The 19,792-nt window shown below is 40.4% G+C and overlaps 1 protein-coding gene across 8 annotated transcripts in view; it reads right to left on the bottom strand.

The window, feature by feature from the left end:
- LOC107224196 (neuronal PAS domain-containing protein 1) overlaps nucleotides 1-19,792 on the bottom strand; it is a 131,451-nt gene that overhangs the window by 18,310 nt on the left and 93,349 nt on the right. For 7 of the 8 annotated variants that reach the window (XR_006904401.1, XR_006904403.1, XR_006904404.1 and 4 more), the window contains 2 exons: nucleotides 9,450-9,568; nucleotides 2,961-3,050 (listed from right to left, as the gene is read on the bottom strand). Coding sequence is in view for 3 of the 8 variants with exons in the window: in XM_046740004.1 (XP_046595960.1) it covers nucleotides 2,961-3,050; nucleotides 9,450-9,568 (209 nt within the window). In the remaining 5 variants the exon portion in view is untranslated. The remainder of the gene's footprint in view (nucleotides 1-2,960; nucleotides 3,051-9,449; nucleotides 9,569-19,792) is intronic. The other variant, XR_006904402.1, reaches the window with a different exon arrangement.

Genomic DNA, 19,792 nt, shown 5'->3' on the forward strand with positions numbered 1-19,792 from the left:
AAATCGCGTTTCAAATTCCGTAATTAGGCGAAGAGAAAAAAGCGTTTGGTAGCTTGTAAAATTTCTTACGTGCACACGTAGAAGATTAATTCGTTTCACTAACCATTGAATTTTTTTTTTTTTTTTTAAGCCATCACCTGAAATTACAAATGATTTTTTTTTTTTTTTTTCATGTACAGTCCATTATTTCAACAACACAACGACAATTGTATTCGTAATCGATCTTGCTGTATTCGAACAGTACAGTCTGGTATAAAAACAAGCCTACTCCAGATAACAATCAAAATAGTTTGAACACCATCTCGCGATTTTTATTTTCACCTTCCTTCCTCTTCACTGACATTTTTGTTGCAATCTTGTAGCGACTTTTACTGTTACGATGATTATTATTACTATTGTTATTATTATTATTATTGGTGAATAATTGATATTAATAGTAACTGCATTGCGGCGCATGGTATGGATATTATAGGTGTTGACGACACACGCCCGAGTGCAGATAGCGGGTTAAATGGCCCGAAGCTATGGCGAACAAGTTCGTTCGGCGTGATCAAAGCGAGATCACAAATTGAAACAAATCAGTCCTGTAATAATAATGAATTCGTACGGAGCATTAATAACTCGTGGCTCGCTCGACGTCGCGCCTTTCTCTGTATTACACTCGCGTAGATACATAAAAATATATATATAATATGTTATATATGTATGGGTATGCACACACCGGTTAGGGATATTTACACATGTGAACTTATGATCGTACCTAAGACGTGTAACGCGTGTATTACATCTTTCATACACGCTCGTATTATATACGCGTGCATCTAAATCACATCGTTTGTCTACTCGGTGTTCTATTCGAAAACCGTAACGATTCAGCGATGGAAATTTGATTTTCGCAAGAAGGAAGAAAATGATAAAATTATCGGACGTGTAATTTTCAAATTTTCTACCACGAGCGACAAAAATTCCTGATAATCCGTGCAATTTTCTTCTTGTTAATTTAATATTCAAAAGTTTATCAGTACGAGGACATTTTATGAGAATTTCAATGAAAATTACTGGTCCTTAGGCGATTAAAATAAACTCAGATAAATCAATTCGAAAGTGCAAGCTCTATAAATTCTAATCCTTGTAAAATTGACGATTTCTTTAATTTCTCTGCTTTTGAATAAATTTTTGAAATCATCATCTCGACACTGTTGAAACTGCCATTACAATTAACCCTGTCATCGTTTTTGAACAGAGATCACGGTATGAATTGTTTGTTTTTTTTCGCGACACAAGATCGGTATCAGTCTACTTTGTGCACCTGGTATGGACAATAAAAAATACAAAATATGAGCGTGAACTGTAAGGCTGTACATATATAGGCATGCAGGAAGGTGTATATTGTCGTATTTACATTTATTTACATTTATTTATATACGTTATGCAGTGATCGAGTTCCCCCCGTTATTTCACTCCTTTTCTTGTACGTATATTCTTCCCCCTTACATCCCTCTCTCTCTCTCTCTCTCGTTATCTTTCTCTCAGTCTCTCGAAGCATGCTTTGAGCTCTCAATTACTGCGAAGAATTATGAAGCCAAGATGCCCGGAGCGTAAGAAAAGGGTCGTCGGTATGTTACCGTGCACGCGTACGTGTTATACCATACATAGACATGTTTATTTGTATAACCACGTGTTATTTAAAGGTGCGTACCTGTGTCTATAATTCTATACATATAATACACACCGCGCGATTCCACTCGCGTCTTTATTAGCCTCTTTCCTCTCACCCTCACCCCCTTACTTCTCCCTATTTATTAATAGTTCAACCGATACGATCATTAGTCAATGGGGCACCATTAGTTCTCAATCCGCGTCGTTCACCCTTACCCCCTACACCATCCATCTAGATAATTTCTATTTCTTTGCAAACTTCAAGCAGACGTATCACCGAGGTATTCAGTGCTAGGCGTGATAGTTTATAGACAAATACGCGCAAATTATCAGACCTTTGTCTTTTGCGACAATCACTCATGCTTGACTGGACATTAATTATTCTCTCTTCACAGAAATCTGAGTTTAGTGTCTGGCAAGAGTGACATTTGGTGATGCCGAAATCTGATTCCAGGCTGAGTATCGGTGGAAATAAATCTCGAAATGACAGAGTCAGTTCAGAGCCCGGTTCACCGTAACCGTGTCTCATTCGCAAAATAATTGTAGATGAGTAGAAAGGTTGAAAATTGAAAAAAGAATGGTGGAAAATCTGGGATAATACGCTCTATTCCTAACCCAAGGTAATCGAGGTGGTGTTACGGTTTATTACCATGTATTATCGCGACGAGCTGGAAAATGACTGGCTTCGTGTTCTCGCCTTTTGGAAGCTGTGTAGTGGTGCATCGTGTGCAGTGCGTAGGTACATCGACGTCACGGATACGTGCGTGGGTGTAACATATCAGAACGTGAAAGTCAGTCATTTGGATACACGTGTGTACACAACCTGCCAACGGGCGGCTCTGTAAACACGAATGTACGGAGGAGAGAGAGTGAGGGAGTAGCGTGACTCGGGCTCTTCGGCACGGCTGCAGGGATTTGCGTTTCTACTATGTAAACTTTGCTAAACGCGACCAACGAGCCGCCCTACAAACCGTGCACCGGCTTTCCGGAAAGATTTTAGACAATGCGCGTGTCCGGTGAGTTGGAACTAATTTTGATATGTTTATCTCTGAACGAGCCGGGCTGATTGGATTCGGTATTGTAGCCTGACGATCGAGGATCGATTAATTGATTTGTCGGAATTGTCGATAAGTAGAAAGCTCGATCGGTAACCTGTCGATAAACGGAAAGCTCGATCGGTAACCCGTCGGTAATCAGAAAACTGTATCGGTAACCAATTGATCCTCTACCTTTGATTTGACAGTCCGATTTTTAGTCGCGGATTATGAAAACGATTGATTTTCAACTCCTTTCAAACTCACCTGATGGAAGCCCAGGTAACTCTCGATACTGTGAGTTGCGAAGAAGACTTCACCGTCGCACGTGAGGATCAGCAGGAATCCGTTCAACGCCTGAAAGAGAGATCGATTAGTGACTGAATGATCAGTGCTGATCCTGAAAGATGTACAACATTTTTTCTCGGTCGATACTGTAAGGAAAAAAAAGCATTCGTTGAAGCCAAGATTTTTCGTAGTAATTTTTTGCTCAAACCAATCAATCGGGTATTAATTGTTCATCTGCCATTTACAAAGCGACGCCGAATACTCAGGGGCTGGAAATATCCGCGTTCCAGTTTACGAATGGTTCGAATGTTATATCGACTCAAGGGGGTGGTGCAAGCGGAGGGAAGAAGTTGGAGCTGAGGCTCCCGAGGGTTGTGTAGCTCCGTTTAAGGCCAAATATATTATTTTGTTTTATTTCGGCGCAGTTCCGTGCCAGGCACAGCCACCCCGGCGAACCACCGCCGAGGGTATAAGAGGGTAGGTGGATACCCACAAACGCCCAACCTTCCGAAATACGACGGGGAACCTCGGCCGATACAGAGTTGGCTGTAAAAAAAAGTTTGATAACTTTTTGCCTCGGTGTGATATCGACGCAGAGTTTCTACGGAGGTTGGGTTGGCTTTACTTCCGAACGGAAATTGATGTCGAATGGCTGGAAAATTCGTTTAAGGTTAACCTCCAATTCGGGTTCTTTACCTTATTATTAATGCTATCAATAGAAATTGGTAATCCGAAGTCGAGTCTTCGACGGTCACTGCTAATGGGCCCGTTTGATTTGCTTTAGGGGTGGATGAGGAATCGATGAACAGCTGGAGCGATTCGCGTAGCTTCTGTGATTACCTCGAGTATCCAGCCAATTCGGACTAGGAAAAGGGCTGCAAGCATGGTTCTATTGTCGTTGGAAAGATTCTTCTTTCTTCAATAAATTCACTGATTTTCGTTTTTTTTATGTTGGGCAATTAATGGGATCGCTGCTAGCTCGGATCGAGGCTCGTAAATCTGATTTTACGCAGAAGCTAGCATGTGGGGAATCGTATCGTACAAGGGGATGTTTGGCAGTGGTAGGTATTGTTTTATAACTTGACTGGAAAGGCCATTTGTCTTTACTGCGCGTCGCCGGTGGCTGACGGTGTCCGTCACTTTTCTTGAAAAATGTTATCCCTGCTGGTCTGTATGCGTGTGTTTGGGGGCTGGATGGAATGGATATAAGTTACCCGTCTGTTTTACCGTTTCACGTGCGACTCGAGCGCCATGGCACTGCCGCCACTACGCGTTGTTTATACAGGCACACGAGGCAGACATACCTGTATTAGCATAAATCACGTATTCAGGGAATTTTAACGAGTTCCAGGTGGTATTAAAATAATAACAAAATAAGACGCCCGCGCCCTCGCCACACAGTCGCTATATAATAGGCACACTCCGTCGAGGAGAACACTTTTCACGGTAATGACCCGGCCTTTTTTACGCCGTTGCTTCAACCTGCACAGCGTAGTGCCACGGTGAAATATCCGAGTAATTACACCACACGGTTACTATTTTATCAAGATTCAAATGATCTACAGTATGGACTACTAGGCGCTACGGTAGCTGTTGGATACCTTGGTGTAGGTATGGTTTAACCCCTCGTTGACACCCCGGGTCATTTTGACCCGTACGAATGCACTTTTTCATAACTAAGAATTTGCGATAATTTTTTTTAAACGATTCAATTTTATACTTTCCTAATTTCAACTTTGCAGACATAGTAAAAAATGTTTAAAGTATAGTCCTAAATTTTTATAGTAAAACCCGACTAATGGGTTCTAAATGTGCGGGTGGATGAAGCACCATCCGGGTCAAATTGACCCCATGTGTCAAAATCGTGGCCAGCAGTAAGTGTGTTCAAGAAGTGCTGACTGGCTTTTCCCATTGTTTCGGTACACGATAGCCTAAACTGTAGTCTGTAATATAAACGGTCTGCGATTTGTCAATCTGAGAAAAATGATATGTTTATACTTTATAGTTCATCCGTGGGTCCTGAAGGTAAGAAGATACCAGAGTTTTCGTTACGGCCACTACAAAGGCGGATCACGTATTCCGGATCACTTCGTTCATCCTTGAACTGGCAATTAAGTGTTTAGCCTTCGATACGGGGAGGATCATGTCGCAGGTTGAATCGTGAAGTCAATCCAGTCTCAAAGCCGGCCAGCACTCTGCAGTTAAGATAACTCGAGGAGAATTCCCCACCCGCCCAGTTTATCCAATGATCGAAACATCCATATCAACACGGGGTTGACACAAAATGGAATCCCAGGGATAGCGAGATCCGCATGCGCGGATGCTGCTCTCCCTTCATTGGTTATAACGCCTTGGAAGCGAGGGTGATGAGGAAGGAGGAGAGAATCAGGGGCGAGCTGACGGAGTATAGTCAGCCATGGTTCGAGGCAGGGAAAGCGGGGAGAAGATATAGGTTTCGTCGATAGAGATCTGCGCGTAGAACGCGGACGGGGTGCACACACCCCTAAGCCCGGCTTGCTCCCCAACCTGAGCCGTTCACGACCCAATCCAAGAACCCGATTCCCCCGGGATACGACGTAATAGGATTTCACCTCGATATCTGATGCAGCTCGGAGCCGTGAATCCAACCCTCTGAATGTACCGGGCGTGTATAGGTGTATATTTCTACGTGGAGGGTGAAGCAGAAATGGCAACTTCCTTTCGCCATCGCCCTAGCTGGTTTCAACTTCGGGATACTTTCTGATCTGTACAACATTTTTCATCGTCACTATACTGCGGGATTTTATTTAGTTTCTTATCACTTGGATTTATAACCGATGGAAATACCCCACCGTATTAATCAAAAGCTTAAGGAGAGGAGAAGAAATTGTTTGAAATATCTTGACCTGTGTTATTTCTACCAGTGATAGAAGATACAAAAGGGACTACTTCCCTGCTGTGTGATAGAAATGGATCTGCAAAAATTTTAAAAACGTAACTCAAGGTATCAACGTTGATATGAGATAAAGTTTTATCATCAAAACGATCAAAATGATTGAACTCTGGTGTTTTACATCAGATTTTAATATTTTTGTGCTCATTTTGTTCGATAACCAGAAACCTACAAATTGACCATAAAATTATTAAAAAATCATACATTACAGAAAATTTATAACGTGCAAATGTAATTCTTGACAAACATCTGTTGTATCATGCTTAGAAAAATCTATATCTATTTACGCTGGAGATATCTACTTGTGAGGTTATTTTTCGGCAGATTTCTGAATATCTCAATGGTGAACAAAATATGCTAAAAGACATGCGGATTGGATCAAAATAATCGGATTTAAGTATTTTTAGTGCTCAATTATAAAATCCTATTCTCAAATTGTTGGTATCTTGGCTTGCGTCATTCAAATTTGATCATATTCATTTCGATCACATAGTACAGGGATGTTGTTTCATTCGCGTTGACCAAAATTGACACAAACGACATTGCTGGATGTTTTTTAAACGGTTGCTTTACTCTGTTTCCTAAATTTTCATTCAGACGGTACGGCCAATTCATCCTTAAGATGAGTCGCGCTTTTACTTCGATCCCGTGTCATGCGTGTTTCTGCAACAACGTTGTAGGGGCAGGCCTAGGCGTAGCCGGTGGTCAGCGTTGAGTCTAGGTAAAGTGGGTCTCGCGTGCAGAACAGTCAAGTTTGTTTTCGCGTGTCTCAACAAAGCGCGAACTCCTGACGGGCTTTAACACCCCGCATTTGCACCGCCAGATCATACAACCGTCATTGCAACCCTCCTGATATTTCATTCCGCAATTCGAATTTTGAATTTTCGTGACCACCTTCGCGTCCAAATGTCCCAAATCTCGCACACATACAACCATTTTGCAAAAAATATGATGTAGCTGCAATTCTGACCCCATCAAAAATACTCCTGTTTCCCCGAGTTACCGTTGTAGTATCCGTTGATTTTTCAGACGACACGTAATACCCGGCATTCTTCTATTTGCAGCAGAATTTTCGCTCTGTATTATTTTTTTTCCCCCATTTCCTTTCAGTAATTTCAAGACTATGGAAATCGTTCCCGGAACGAGTCACCGCAATGCTTTTGTGAATAACCGTTACAGAATGTATTCCTGGGATTGGTACCTTTGTACTATACGCGAAAGTGAACCACAAAGTAACTTGCTGCTTGCAAATATACTTATAGTTCAGACATGTGATTCTTTGTTGAAGAAAATAGCCACGTTTCTTTTATGTGTACGCTAGACGCGTGCAATTTCCGCATGCGTAATGCAGGCCGACGTTTAGACACCCATACGAACCCCTCGTTCTGTTCCAAGAACATAAAAGTTTTTTCTATTTCAAAGATTGTACCCATTTCACCACTCAAATGACTCGAGCTACTTACGAGAGGGTCGAAAGTTTTTGTCAGTTTTCTTTTTTCTCTTACATTCTCATCCTCTACTTCCGGTGGGTCATTACCTTCACTTTTATCCCGAATGAATCTTGACGGAGCTCGCTAATGATCTCGGTTTTCAAAATTGTACGATAACGGGGCTTCTCCTTTCATTTTCTCTGTGATTGTATTACAAGAAGAGGCAAAAACCCGGGCAAGCTTGTTTTCTGCGAGAAGACACAGAAGGCGGAAACGGGAGGGTCGGTGGGCTCAAGGAGTCCCCGATCAATACGGCAAGGACTAGCCGTGCCAGACGAAGGCGCGCGAACCTCGCCAGCTTGCCTAACCTGAACTGACTCGGGTCGACCCAATCCAATCCCATCCACCTTCTTCCCTCGTTCAGTTTATATTGCAGGCGCTGCACTCTGCGGCTCCATTGCTCTGGTCGCAGGACTGTGGATATTTTTTAACGAAATGAATTACACGAGTGTCTGCAAGTCGTTGGTCATAACTGAAAATTTAACCTACAATTCAGTCCAACTGATCGATACGTCCATTCGGTTCTTGCGATGGAAAGAAGAATGGAAAGGGAGGAAGCTGGGCATACCTGATGAAAATCGAACTTTGAATTCAAGTTCGAATTAACTGTCGCACGCGACCTTCGCACGAGGTCTTACTTGTTGCTGACGAGCCTCGCATGTCTTTGGACTCTCTAGCCTAGCGACTAAACGTAAATATGGCGGACACGCGTCAGCTGATCCATCGAGAGCCCCAGCTGCGGCACGCCAACGATAAATTATCGCGTCAAGTTGTATAATTGCAATTTTCAACGTGCACGATGTGAATAACGTGACTGATAACGGACTTTGAAACGTTTTTGAAAAGTCAACGCGGCCGATGTATCGGACTAACCTCTTTTGTCGATAATCAATTTCCGCCTTCCGTTTTTTACACGTACGAGGAAAACTTTATTCGAGTTTGTATAATTCAAGAGAAGCGCGTACAGGCTGAAACGTAAGAAGATGCCGGAGCGAAAGGCACGAAGGTAATGCTTTCTGGCGTGGAAACCGAACCTTATACTGGTTACGCAATAATCTTTCTCTCGAGCCGGCATTAATAACAATGAAAACCTTTACGACGCGGCCTTTGGAAGGAGGAAGAGGAGGGCGAGGAGGATGGGTGGATGCTCGGCTCTTACCTTCAGGACTCCGCGAGCTAATGGCTAAGGAACTCGGTAAAAAAGAAGCGTCAAAAAAATAAGTAAATAGATGAGCTTATTATAAAATCATTAGGGTCAGCCAAGCCCTTAAGGACGATTCACCAACGGCGTCAGACTTCAGGGATTGAAATCTATGAATTTTATTCATACCGTTGTAAATGATACAGTGTATGATACATCGTGGACGTATTATAGGTTTATCGCTTTTGATGGAAATATTTAACGTGCATTGTCAAAAATACGAAAAGAAAGAGTTATCCCGTTGAAGTAAAAATCTGAAACCGGCCATTCGGAGCAGGAATCTTTTTTCGAACGGTATATTTCATTCTTAACAAGAGATAAATTGAATTATAGATCTCGTTCCGATTGAGCGTGTAATACCTGCGGGTAAATATGCTTATATCGATAATTTGAGAAACACCCGAGGTGAATTTATTTCACGCCTGTCGGCCAATCGGATCATCGACACGAAACATACGGGCGAGGGTCGATTATTGGCCATCGTTAGTATCGCATTGACAGCTCGCGGGGAACTCATTGACTTCGGAGCCGCACACGAGCGAAATATAAGCTTGAACGACTAGACACAATTCATCAAATTCATTCCCCGGTTACACGGCGCACGGTCCGACCATCCATTAATTTTTCTTCTTCTACCTTCGATCGTGTTGCCTACTTATTTTCTTGCACCATTCGCTTTTGCCACGTTTCATTGCGTCTTTTGACACCGCAGTGTCACAATCCCATCTCACGGACCTGTGTTTTATATACCGAGTTGCACATGCACTTGTGCAGCAGTGTAAGTACTATGAACGATTGGAGATAAGGGGTCGAGGACGAACGACACCAAGTCGTGACTTACTCACCTGTAGGAACATTTCCCCGTCTAGGTGATGGTGGTCGTACGCCGCAAGAGCAGCAAGCTCGCGTGCTCGGTAATGCGAATCGTGGTGAGCACTCTCGTCCTTGTCCTTGTGCATCACAACTGTAACAGAGATTCGAATTAATAGATTCATCCCATTCTCTACATCTCAACGTTCATTCGTATCGGTAATTTCAATTTTCCCTTCTTGTTGATTCGCATTGGTTCTGGTTATCTCGTGAGAGAAAAGAACTTGGACTACTGATCACGGTAAACACGTTTCGATTCTTTTACTTTCTTCAATTCCCCTTCTTTCTGTTTAAATCATTCCACTTACAATATACTGGATCTTTCCGAGTAAACGCCGTAGTATGTTAAATTGCCTACCACTGAGGGGTGAAAATATTGGTAAAACAGATCTACCGAGTTATCGGTAGCTAGCCCGTTACCTACCGGTAATTAGGTAAGTCTCTCTTAACGATATTTGTACCCCTCAGTGGTTGGCAACCCAACGTAATGTGGCGTTTACCCGGAAACACCCTGTATATACCCTACGTCTACTGTTCTTTTCACTATATCGTTTGGACGAGTATAGAGGTAGAGGTGGGCACTGGGAACCGTGTGAAACGAAGCGTACAGGTTAAACGAGACCGCAGGCGATCACCGGGATACGACAAGGTCGACTAACGGCGCCTAGCGTGTCACAGGACAATGCTGTACGATTTCGAACGTATCCTGAACACATCCTGAACACGCTTGCCACTCCCTACTTGTGTTTCTTTCTCACCTTCGTCGGACCTTGTCTTGCTCTCTCTGCGGCTTTTAACTATCCTCGCTGGACGATTCCATGTCTCGAATCCCGTTACTGCAGCTTTTTATTTCAGCTTTTTTCGCAATTTCGATCTGAACCTTCCGTGTCATTTTTTCACCCAGGTAATACTTTGAGCGATAGATGGTTGACGGGAAGATTCTTGAGGAATGGAAGGTTGAGAGAATTTAGAGGTTATTTGAGCTGTTTGAATTTTTTTAATCTCAGTCTTAGACAAAACCTCGAAGAAAAAAATAAAAATCCTGTCGATAAGGATGGAAGAGGATTTTTTTAACGAATCGGATGCTGTTCTCCCGCTCGGATTACGCGGAGAAATTTAAGTATACAGACATTGTTTCACGGTGTTTGCTTGAGATGAGTCGAGGATATCGCTGTCCGATGTGGGATGTAGGATGTGAATTATTTGTCGATTAAATTAGTAACGCGTGCATTAACGAAAGACGAATTGTGCACACAGTTTATGGAGTCGTCAAAGCTGAGGGCAAACAATGACCGACACATTTATCCCTGTTATAGGCTGCAGTTGCATCAACGCTGTTGGTTGCGTAGCTATAAAGGCAGGGATGACTTGCAGGAAGGAACGAAGAAGGATGAACGGCCCTAAGTGAACGCTTAACAAAATTATTATCCAAGGGTTACACAATCGATCGGTGATTAATGACCCGTCACTCGGACGTCAAATTAACCAGGGATCTCCATCGTACGTCATACTATATATAATATACTCAACAAACCTTCTAGCCCTGTATCTCTTCTCCCTCATGCACTAGATTCCTCAAACTGGTCTCTCATTTTCTTTATAACTGATAATTTTCTCTCGTTTGTCTACTTCTTCTTCCACACTCTACCCATTTGATCACTTCTTTAAAATAGTTTTGTTTATACCGATATTTGGATCAAGTTATTCTCAAATTTTTCACATCAAAACTGACCGGTAGCTTTGTGTAAAAAGTATAAAAGCTACGCGAGTGCAGCTTTATATCTCGCTAAGTGCTCAACGCCACGTTACAAGGTATGGACTCTGATATAACTAGACTCTCAAGTGTCTTTATCCCTTGTATATTACTAGTGCAAATTACGTGAAATTACAGTAACGGTGATCTCAGACGGCGGAATTCCGATGCTCGAATCCTGAACGCGATGCTAGATATTTTGATTTTTTCCTTCCTCATTCGCACAATTTCTCCGTCTTTCGATACAATTCCGTCCGAATTCACCGTCGCCGATAGTCGGAGGGGGTGAAAAAATACACCCGTTCGGTGTGAAATATATTACACCAACGAGAAAATGGGCGAGGAATACAGACACGGGGTTGAAATGGGAAAAAAGAACAGAGGGGGGAGGGAGGTGTGGGGGGAGGCACGCCCTATCGCTGTAACTCAGCGATAAGATCTCACCCTGCTGCTATCCCGACTGAGGACCCCCTCTGCCCCCTCGTATTAACACCGCAAGAGCTCTTTGGGTCGTTTTCGGGTCGCCGGGGAGGGTTTTCACTTTCAATGATAGATTTTAGACTCCCAACATGGCGGTCGACGTTGTCGATAAATCGACGCTGCGCGAGTTCTCTTCCACCCCTAAAAGTGTCGTCATTTTTTTTTTTCATCCCGCGTTTCTTCGGAAAATGACAAAAATTCTGATTAATTTTTACTTCCGCACGAATGTCAGTTGTCGTGTAATACGATCGGTTGCATTTATTTTAGTGTATTTTATTTTATTTTATTTATTTATTTATTTATTTTTTTTCACGAAAAGAACGTTCCACCACACGCGTTTTTTTGATACTGGCAATGTTTCGGTTTTGTGACAGACCGCTGCGGAGACCGGAAGTAATTCCGTCTGACTCAGTAACATCAGATAAAATTTTCTCTCTCTCTCTCTCTCTCTCTCTCTCTCCTTCTATCTGCAACGTTTCTCGCAGCTGACGCTTATTGCTCGAGTCCCTCCGTGGCGTTGTAAGCATAAATATACATACATATATATATATATATATATATATATATATGGGTAATATCGTGTACGCCTGTACAATGCTCGACGAAATATTCGCGTATTAGATTAACTGCAGCTTGTATAATATTATTATACGATCCACGAGGCATAATGATCAATGCAATTTGCTTGTTTACCGCAACGGAATTGGATCGCGATCCTCTCCCCCCCCCCCCCTCCCTCTCCTTTTCTAAAAAGTTATACACATATACCACAGTCGTATAAGTTAATGGGTTTATGACCCGAAATTGGTCCTTCTTTAGTACAGCGTGCAGGTATCGCCGTAAGCTTGACGTAAGCTCGCAGCGCCGAATGATTTGACGAGCTTGTTATTATAATCCTCTCGGAGCAATTCGTCGAAGCTGTCTCTATTAAGATCCTCCAATTATGAATTTTAGTCTTGTGAAAATGGTACGAAACTGACGGAACCAGAGCTTTGTTGGTAAGGTTGTTCGGACAGTATTCCGTAAATCGTAATAAAGGCTAGATTTTTTTTTGTTGTGACTGAAGTAAAAAATGTGAACATTTATAATTAAGGACTTGAATTCAGATGTTATCTGAGATCACTTCTGATCGGATTAGTTTAGTTGTTTATTTACTAATATTAATAAACCAAGGTCTTTTGACTCAAGTATTTTTTCGTATAATATAGATCTGGCAACAGCGTATTTAACAGCTGTACGTTTTTGTTGCTAGTGTTTAGTTGAATATCGTTTCTAAACTTACAAAACGAGGAATGAATCAGCTCAGTTTCGACACAACGGACGATTTGTGAAGAAAAAAAAAATTATAAAACGGAAAATAACATGATTGAATGAGTGAATTTAAATATTGGCGCGTTTTTTTTTTTTTTTTTTTTACCAAACGTTGCCACACTTTTACGTTTTTCGATCATTTAGATCAAAATATTGACAAAACTACACATCGGAACAAGTTTTTTATAATTCTTTCGTAATCTCCGAGAATCGATTAACACAAATCACAGTTTTTTGTATTCTCATCTTCAGCAGTTGTGGTTAAATTGTATTCTCTATTGACTACGCGTTAAATATCCAATTCTTACAAACGCAATTACTGAAAAAAATTATTTTATACCCATTTATTTGCGAATAATAACAAATAAAAAATGTAACTTTTTTTTCTTTACGCTGCTCTAACGTCCGAGCAACCTTGACTTGAAAATACTTGAAATCAGGAAAGTCCGATGATGACGATAATCGCGGAATCCTGTTTTTAAATTAGTTCTTATTTCTCCACATCCCCGTCAAGGCTTCTTTCTGTCCTGCGTAGCCGAATCGCCCAGCGATATTTCCGGTCCTACGCACCCTCGGGGTGGGAATGGAGGAGTAGAAAGCACCGCAAACCACGGACTGTACCTTGGCGCACGAGCCAAACTGCTCTTTGTCACGATATAATACCCGCGGCTTGAGAGCTTTGTCTGTCCCTGATGCCTAATGAACTTCATAACTAAATTACATTTTTAAACAACCTTACGGAGGCTCCACTCCCTCTGCGTTACTATTTTTGCTCGTCTGTATTTCGCCCTGATGTGCAAAAGTTTGCTGCAAAAAAACTGTGCGATTCGTATTTTTGGCCGATTTATTCGAATCCACAAACGCGATTCAATCTATACCGGTGTAATTTTTAATCAAACAATTTTTTATGCAATTCATTAACCGTCCCGGTCACTAGAGATAATTTAAAAAATTCATTGACTCTTTCCTGACTTTTCATGACCAGATTTAGATTTTTTTCCGCGACTAAAATGCTAAATCGTAGTGCCAATAAGAGTAATTATTTTGTTACTAGTAACATTTTATAACTTGTTTTTTTCTGACCAATTCAAGAATTCTCTGATTTCCAAGTTTTACGTGACAAATCACCACCGCGTGATAACGGTTTTTTAAATGATTCGACTTTTGTCAAAAGATTAACAAGAGCCTTGTCTAATACTCGTTAAAAAAAATCCTCCCAGTCATTTCTACGACGATTTTCTCAGCGATCGGCTTGAACAATTTTTTCTGATACACAATTCTGCAAAGAATTCACGGCACAATTTATACTGACCTAGTTTTTGAACTATTCTCTGATAAATCTCGCAACTATTATCACGAAACGATGATCTTTCGATTTTAAATTCTCGTATTTAGCTTACATAGTTTTATTCTTCCGTGAATAAAAAAAAAAAAAACCGAGTACGTACTAATTTAGATTGTAAAATTTTACCGATCACTGTCTAAAAATGTTTTTTCTGCACTTCCGTCACTCAGATGCCTGGATTGGACTTTACAAAAATGCGATGTAAAGTAGTAATGAAACAAAAAAAAAAAAAAAAAGTAAGACAGCTGCTAATTCTTGGCGCGATCAGCGGCTGTACGTCGTCAATCTCAGCTTTGATTTCTGCCTCCATCGGATTGGATACTTTTACTGCGTGCCTCGTAAATTGTAATTACGCCCCCGATTGTAGATTGCGATAGCCAACCGACCAACCAACCGACCAACCAACCGACCGGCCGACCGCGTTGGTAGATTTGTCGAGTAACCACAGCGAGGAATTTCATTGATTTTTATTATACCTCCAGCTTTTACCTTTCCAGTTACATGTACGTAAAATCCGAGGAAACGGTTTTGGAAAAAATTCATCGATTTTACAAAACAAGAATAATTCTGTCGTACAATAATCCAGCAGCTAGAGAAACGGTGAAAGAAATAAAGATCGAATTTTCCAAAATTATTCAACGCTTATCGATTATTGGCATTATAAACTCTTGTCGCAACAAATGGACGAGGCAATTTTTCGGTCAACAGTTAAGCGGAAAACGATATTCCAGTTTGTAGATAACTTTTTTTATCGCTAATCTGTACATCCTGTAACATTGAAAAATATAAAATCAACAGACGAGTCGATATTCAAAGCGTATTACTTTTGAATCCCTCGAAATAGTCCGAGGACATTTAAAAATAAAAAATCAAAAAACGCTCTACTTTAAATTATCGGAAGCTATTTTAAAACTTTCTTTTTAAAATCGTTGAGATCCATTGTTTCAAACATTTGTCGCGTACCCTGTAAAATAAATCGGTATATGAACGGCTGCTAAACAAAATTAAATTGCAAAACTGGAATATTTCGTAGACAGAAAGTTAAGAAATGGATCCGAGGAGGTGGAAAATTGGGGCGGAGGGGGGCTTACGTGTGCCTATCGACGACCCTTCGGGGACCGTGACGTCACTCCGTGCGTGACCTTACAATTATAGGAATAGCATCGAGTACCCTCTTCTCTGAGGAATGGCCTGCATAGCTGAGTCCGAACATCGTATCCGGATTGAATGCTTTTTTCGCATAGCTAAATAATTGCGGATAGATCTTACGGAAGGCCATTTTTCATCGAGTCAATTCTAACCCTCGTCAATCAAGTCAGGTGTGATAAATTTTCGCAAATTCAATTACCGAAGTATTAGAATTTTTGGGAAAAACAATCATTCATTTTCGATTCTGAGCTCGACGCTGAATTATCGATATTTCTTTTTTTTTTCACACTATACATTTCTGACCGAATTTCTCTCGTCAAAGGTTTGCCAAAATATTTACAATTTCTGTTTTTCATTCCAACGTGACAGATTGTTAGGTTAAACTTTTACCGATCATCGCGTATAATTTCTACATTTTTTCACTCTCTTTGTAAATATTCTAAAACTAATGTTTTTCCCCCCGAGTTTAATCTCAAGCACACTATTTCCATCCAGAAGAACCTATTTCTATCAGTTCGTCACGTTCTTTCAATTTTTAATCTTCGAATTACGCCGGCTCAATATCCGAGTCCGCAAGTCTTGAACGCAGAAAAAAAAAGAAAGAAAAAAAAGAAACAATCACATTCTGCATTAAATTTTTAATAAAAAACAAGCAAAAAAAAAAAATCCATTTTCAATCAAAAGTATAAAATCAGCATGAGATCTCCGAAATTACAGTAGTCGTAACAATATTCGATGTCATTTCCCTACTTTCCAGTGAAAAAAAAAACAAAAATCTTTCGGCATGTTTTCAGCCAGAATCCCATACCGTAATTCCCTTTTCACATTCGAGATCCATGGACTTGGATATTTCGAGTTACCCAAATGCAGGTTAAAACTCGAGTACGTATAATCCTCTCGATATTTTTAATTTTATTCGTTTTTTTTTTTTTTATTCACTTCCTTCGCTAATGCGGATATTTACGAAGCCTAATACCCCCCCTTATTTTCACACAAATTGTCGTTTATTCCCCCTTAAATTGCCAGGATTATAAAGGCCGCGAAGCCTACCGCACGTCGGTATATCAATGCAACCGAGCTTTAAACGCTCCAGGTTCTCCTCTCAATCAAGCCGCTGCACAGGATACGACTCAATCTCGCGGTGATTTCTTCATTATACCTGTACTATCCCGTTTGTATTTAAACGGTTTTTATTGGTCTTTGATACCGGTGTGATTAGGTATGCCATCATTCCCCCCTCCTCCTTCACCGCGTGTTATATATATATATATATATATAAATATACTCGTATATATACATACATACATATATATATATATGTATGCTAGGGACACGTTTCCACCGCTGCAGGTCTCGGATCCGCCCCTGGCAACGGGATAACTAGAATGAATCGACGTAATATTTCATCCTATACGCAGAGAGTCGTGACATCGCGGCAAATGAGCTTGACAAAATACGCAAAGTTCTGATAATCATCATCATCATCGCACACGTATTATACACCAACTGCGGGGGGTTGTTTACATTATTTATGTGTATAATGATACGGGTATGTGTACGCAGTTTTGAACGATATTATTACAGTTGGTGAAGTTTCTCGCGTGGATTCTAATAAGAGAATGAATATTTTAGGTAAGTGAAGATGTAAGAAAATCGATCGTTACAGGAACAGATCGTACCAATGAATGATTATTTTTTAACTGTTATCGGCGATTTTGTTATTTGGAAAAATTTAAATCCTTCATACTCGTTCGTCTTTGAGACTGATTCGTACTTTTGGGTTCTATCTGAACCGCAGTTTTGAAAAGAAGTCTTTTCGTTCTAAAGAGCATAAGATTTATCGACTCGAGATTTCGGCGAAACTTTCGTCAAGTACGAAATAAAAGAAGGAATAAAAAGAACAAAGTTCGCTCAATTTATACGGTAAATTATATGACTTGGAAAACTGGGATCGAAAAATCTTTCCAGCAATTTTTGTAACAAATGATAGTCAAGTATGACGACAAGAAAATTTTATCGTTCCGTATAAAAATTGAAGCAATTATCAGGAACGTTTCGAAGAAATCTTACAAAAATATTTACAATGAGATCAAATTTGCATAAAATTCTTATAAACTCGTGGCCTTGGACAAATTCATGTGAAAAAAAATTCGGGAATATTCGTTATAAAAAATGTGTTAAATTTTTGTTCAATTTCACCGAAGTCTCTCGGATAAAATACAGCACATTTCTCTGCGTTTGTATACCTACTGAAAATGTCGATGTGTCAAATCACACGGTGTTTCGAAAAAATTCAGCGTTTAACTCACTAAATGATTTATTTCGTAAATTCGATAGGATATATAAGAAATCACACAATAAATTACAAAAGCAGACATCATCAGATATACTAAATTAAAAATCATGTAAACAACTATACGGTGAACTAGATGATTTTTGATCCAGTATATCCGATGATGTGTGCATCTGTAATTTATTGTGTAATTTCTTGTATATTTTATCTAATTTACGAGATAAATTTTGTAGTAAATTACGCATTGAAGACTTTCAAAATATTTTATGATCAAGCCATTTTCAGTTCAGGTAAGGATCGAGCGATCAGGACGAGAGGCGACACAAACGAATTCACATCTGCCGGAGGGGGCTGCGGAATAAGAAGAGGCAGAAATAGCAACAACAGCCCTATGAAAGCTGTAATCACTAATCGTTACTTTACGCGTTTGCGTTTATACAGAGCGGCAGAAGCAGAAGCAGGAGCAAAAGCAGAAGCAGCAACGCCAGAACCGTCCGTCCGTCCCGAGCCATTAATCTCGCAGTTAGTTTGTTAGTTACCGGCGCCGTTGACTGCGGCGATAAATACCCTATACCTACCCATCTTTACCGTGGATATACGTTAATTGTTATTTACGAGGGAGTATAAACTATATCACGGCTTTATTAAACTCGACTTGTAGGTGTGCAGGTATAGAGAGACGACTCTCCGTCTGTGAGATGCCAAAATACCGTCGCTAGTCACCGTGTACACTTTGGGACGATGAATCCGAGGCGTCTAATTTTTTACACTAGACAGTTACGTTGGCAACACTGAGAAACCTGCAGCGCCACAGTCGGCCGAGCGCGAGACTAACTCAATCTCGATAAACGTAATATAACCCATGACCCTCGAATCTAACCTAAGAATTGACGTGTCGGTTCAACAGTACAACAAATTTCTCCGAGCCAGCGATTCGGTAAGAAAGAAAATAACTCGAGGCAAATAAAATCGATTAAGACTCGATTCAACGAAATTCAGTTTAATTGCCAAGTATATAAATTTATCGCGATGAATTTAAAGCGTATTGATACCGAAATCACTAATTTATTTAAATTTCAAGTTTCAAGAAACTTTCCGAAACTAACTCAGCCTAACTTTGTTGATTAATGTGTAAATTTGATTTGTCGAGATATTTGGATTGATCCTTCATCGAGAATCAATAATTGCATTACATACGAAAATGATTACTAAAAAATTAGACGGGAAGTAAAGTTGAACAAGATATTCGCCGTGTTTATTGACTTTCATCGTTGAAACGAATGCCAATAAAAACGTTTCGCTAACGTGTGTCGTAATCAAAGTCGAGCGTATGACGGCAAAAAATCGTACTAGAAAAGATAGTCGGGTGTAATATCTTCGGGTCAATCGAGGTTAGAGTTAAGGGAGAGGAGGAGGGGGAGGGTTGAAGGCTGGGAGGGTCGACAACTGGTGGAAGCAGGAAGGGATGAAAGGGGCTTCGGCTATCTCTGGCATAAATCAGACCGTAATTAGCCGGCTAGGGTGGAACCAGACAACGCGTGACGTCACTACAATTAAAAATACCGTTAATTAATGCGGCATACGGAGCTATACGGCGTTTCGCCAATTTCCGGCTATCTGTAAAGGCACGGTGGCTCGATCCTTTTTACGGTCATTTGTAGAAAATTTCAGTGAAAAAAAGAATAACAATTTGTTCCAGTCTAATTATATAACGAGCTAGTAAATCGCAATTCAGGTGTGTCGAGAAAAAATTGACCGACAATTTTCAATGTCTTTACGCTACTTTCAGAACTTGTTCGTCAATCAATATATATTTCATATAACGCGGGCACTTTTTACGCTGTTTTTAACAAGTCTCCCGTGTTATTATCGATTAGTATAATTGAAATATCTATAAAATTATTTACCTTCACGGATTTGTTATACCTGTATGATGAAAATTGTAATACTGGAGGGTTATTATTCAGACTGATATACCAATGTATAA

This window comes from Neodiprion lecontei, chromosome 5 (assembly GCF_021901455.1).
Source record: "Neodiprion lecontei isolate iyNeoLeco1 chromosome 5, iyNeoLeco1.1, whole genome shotgun sequence".
Lineage (NCBI taxonomy): Eukaryota > Metazoa > Arthropoda > Insecta > Hymenoptera > Diprionidae > Neodiprion > Neodiprion lecontei.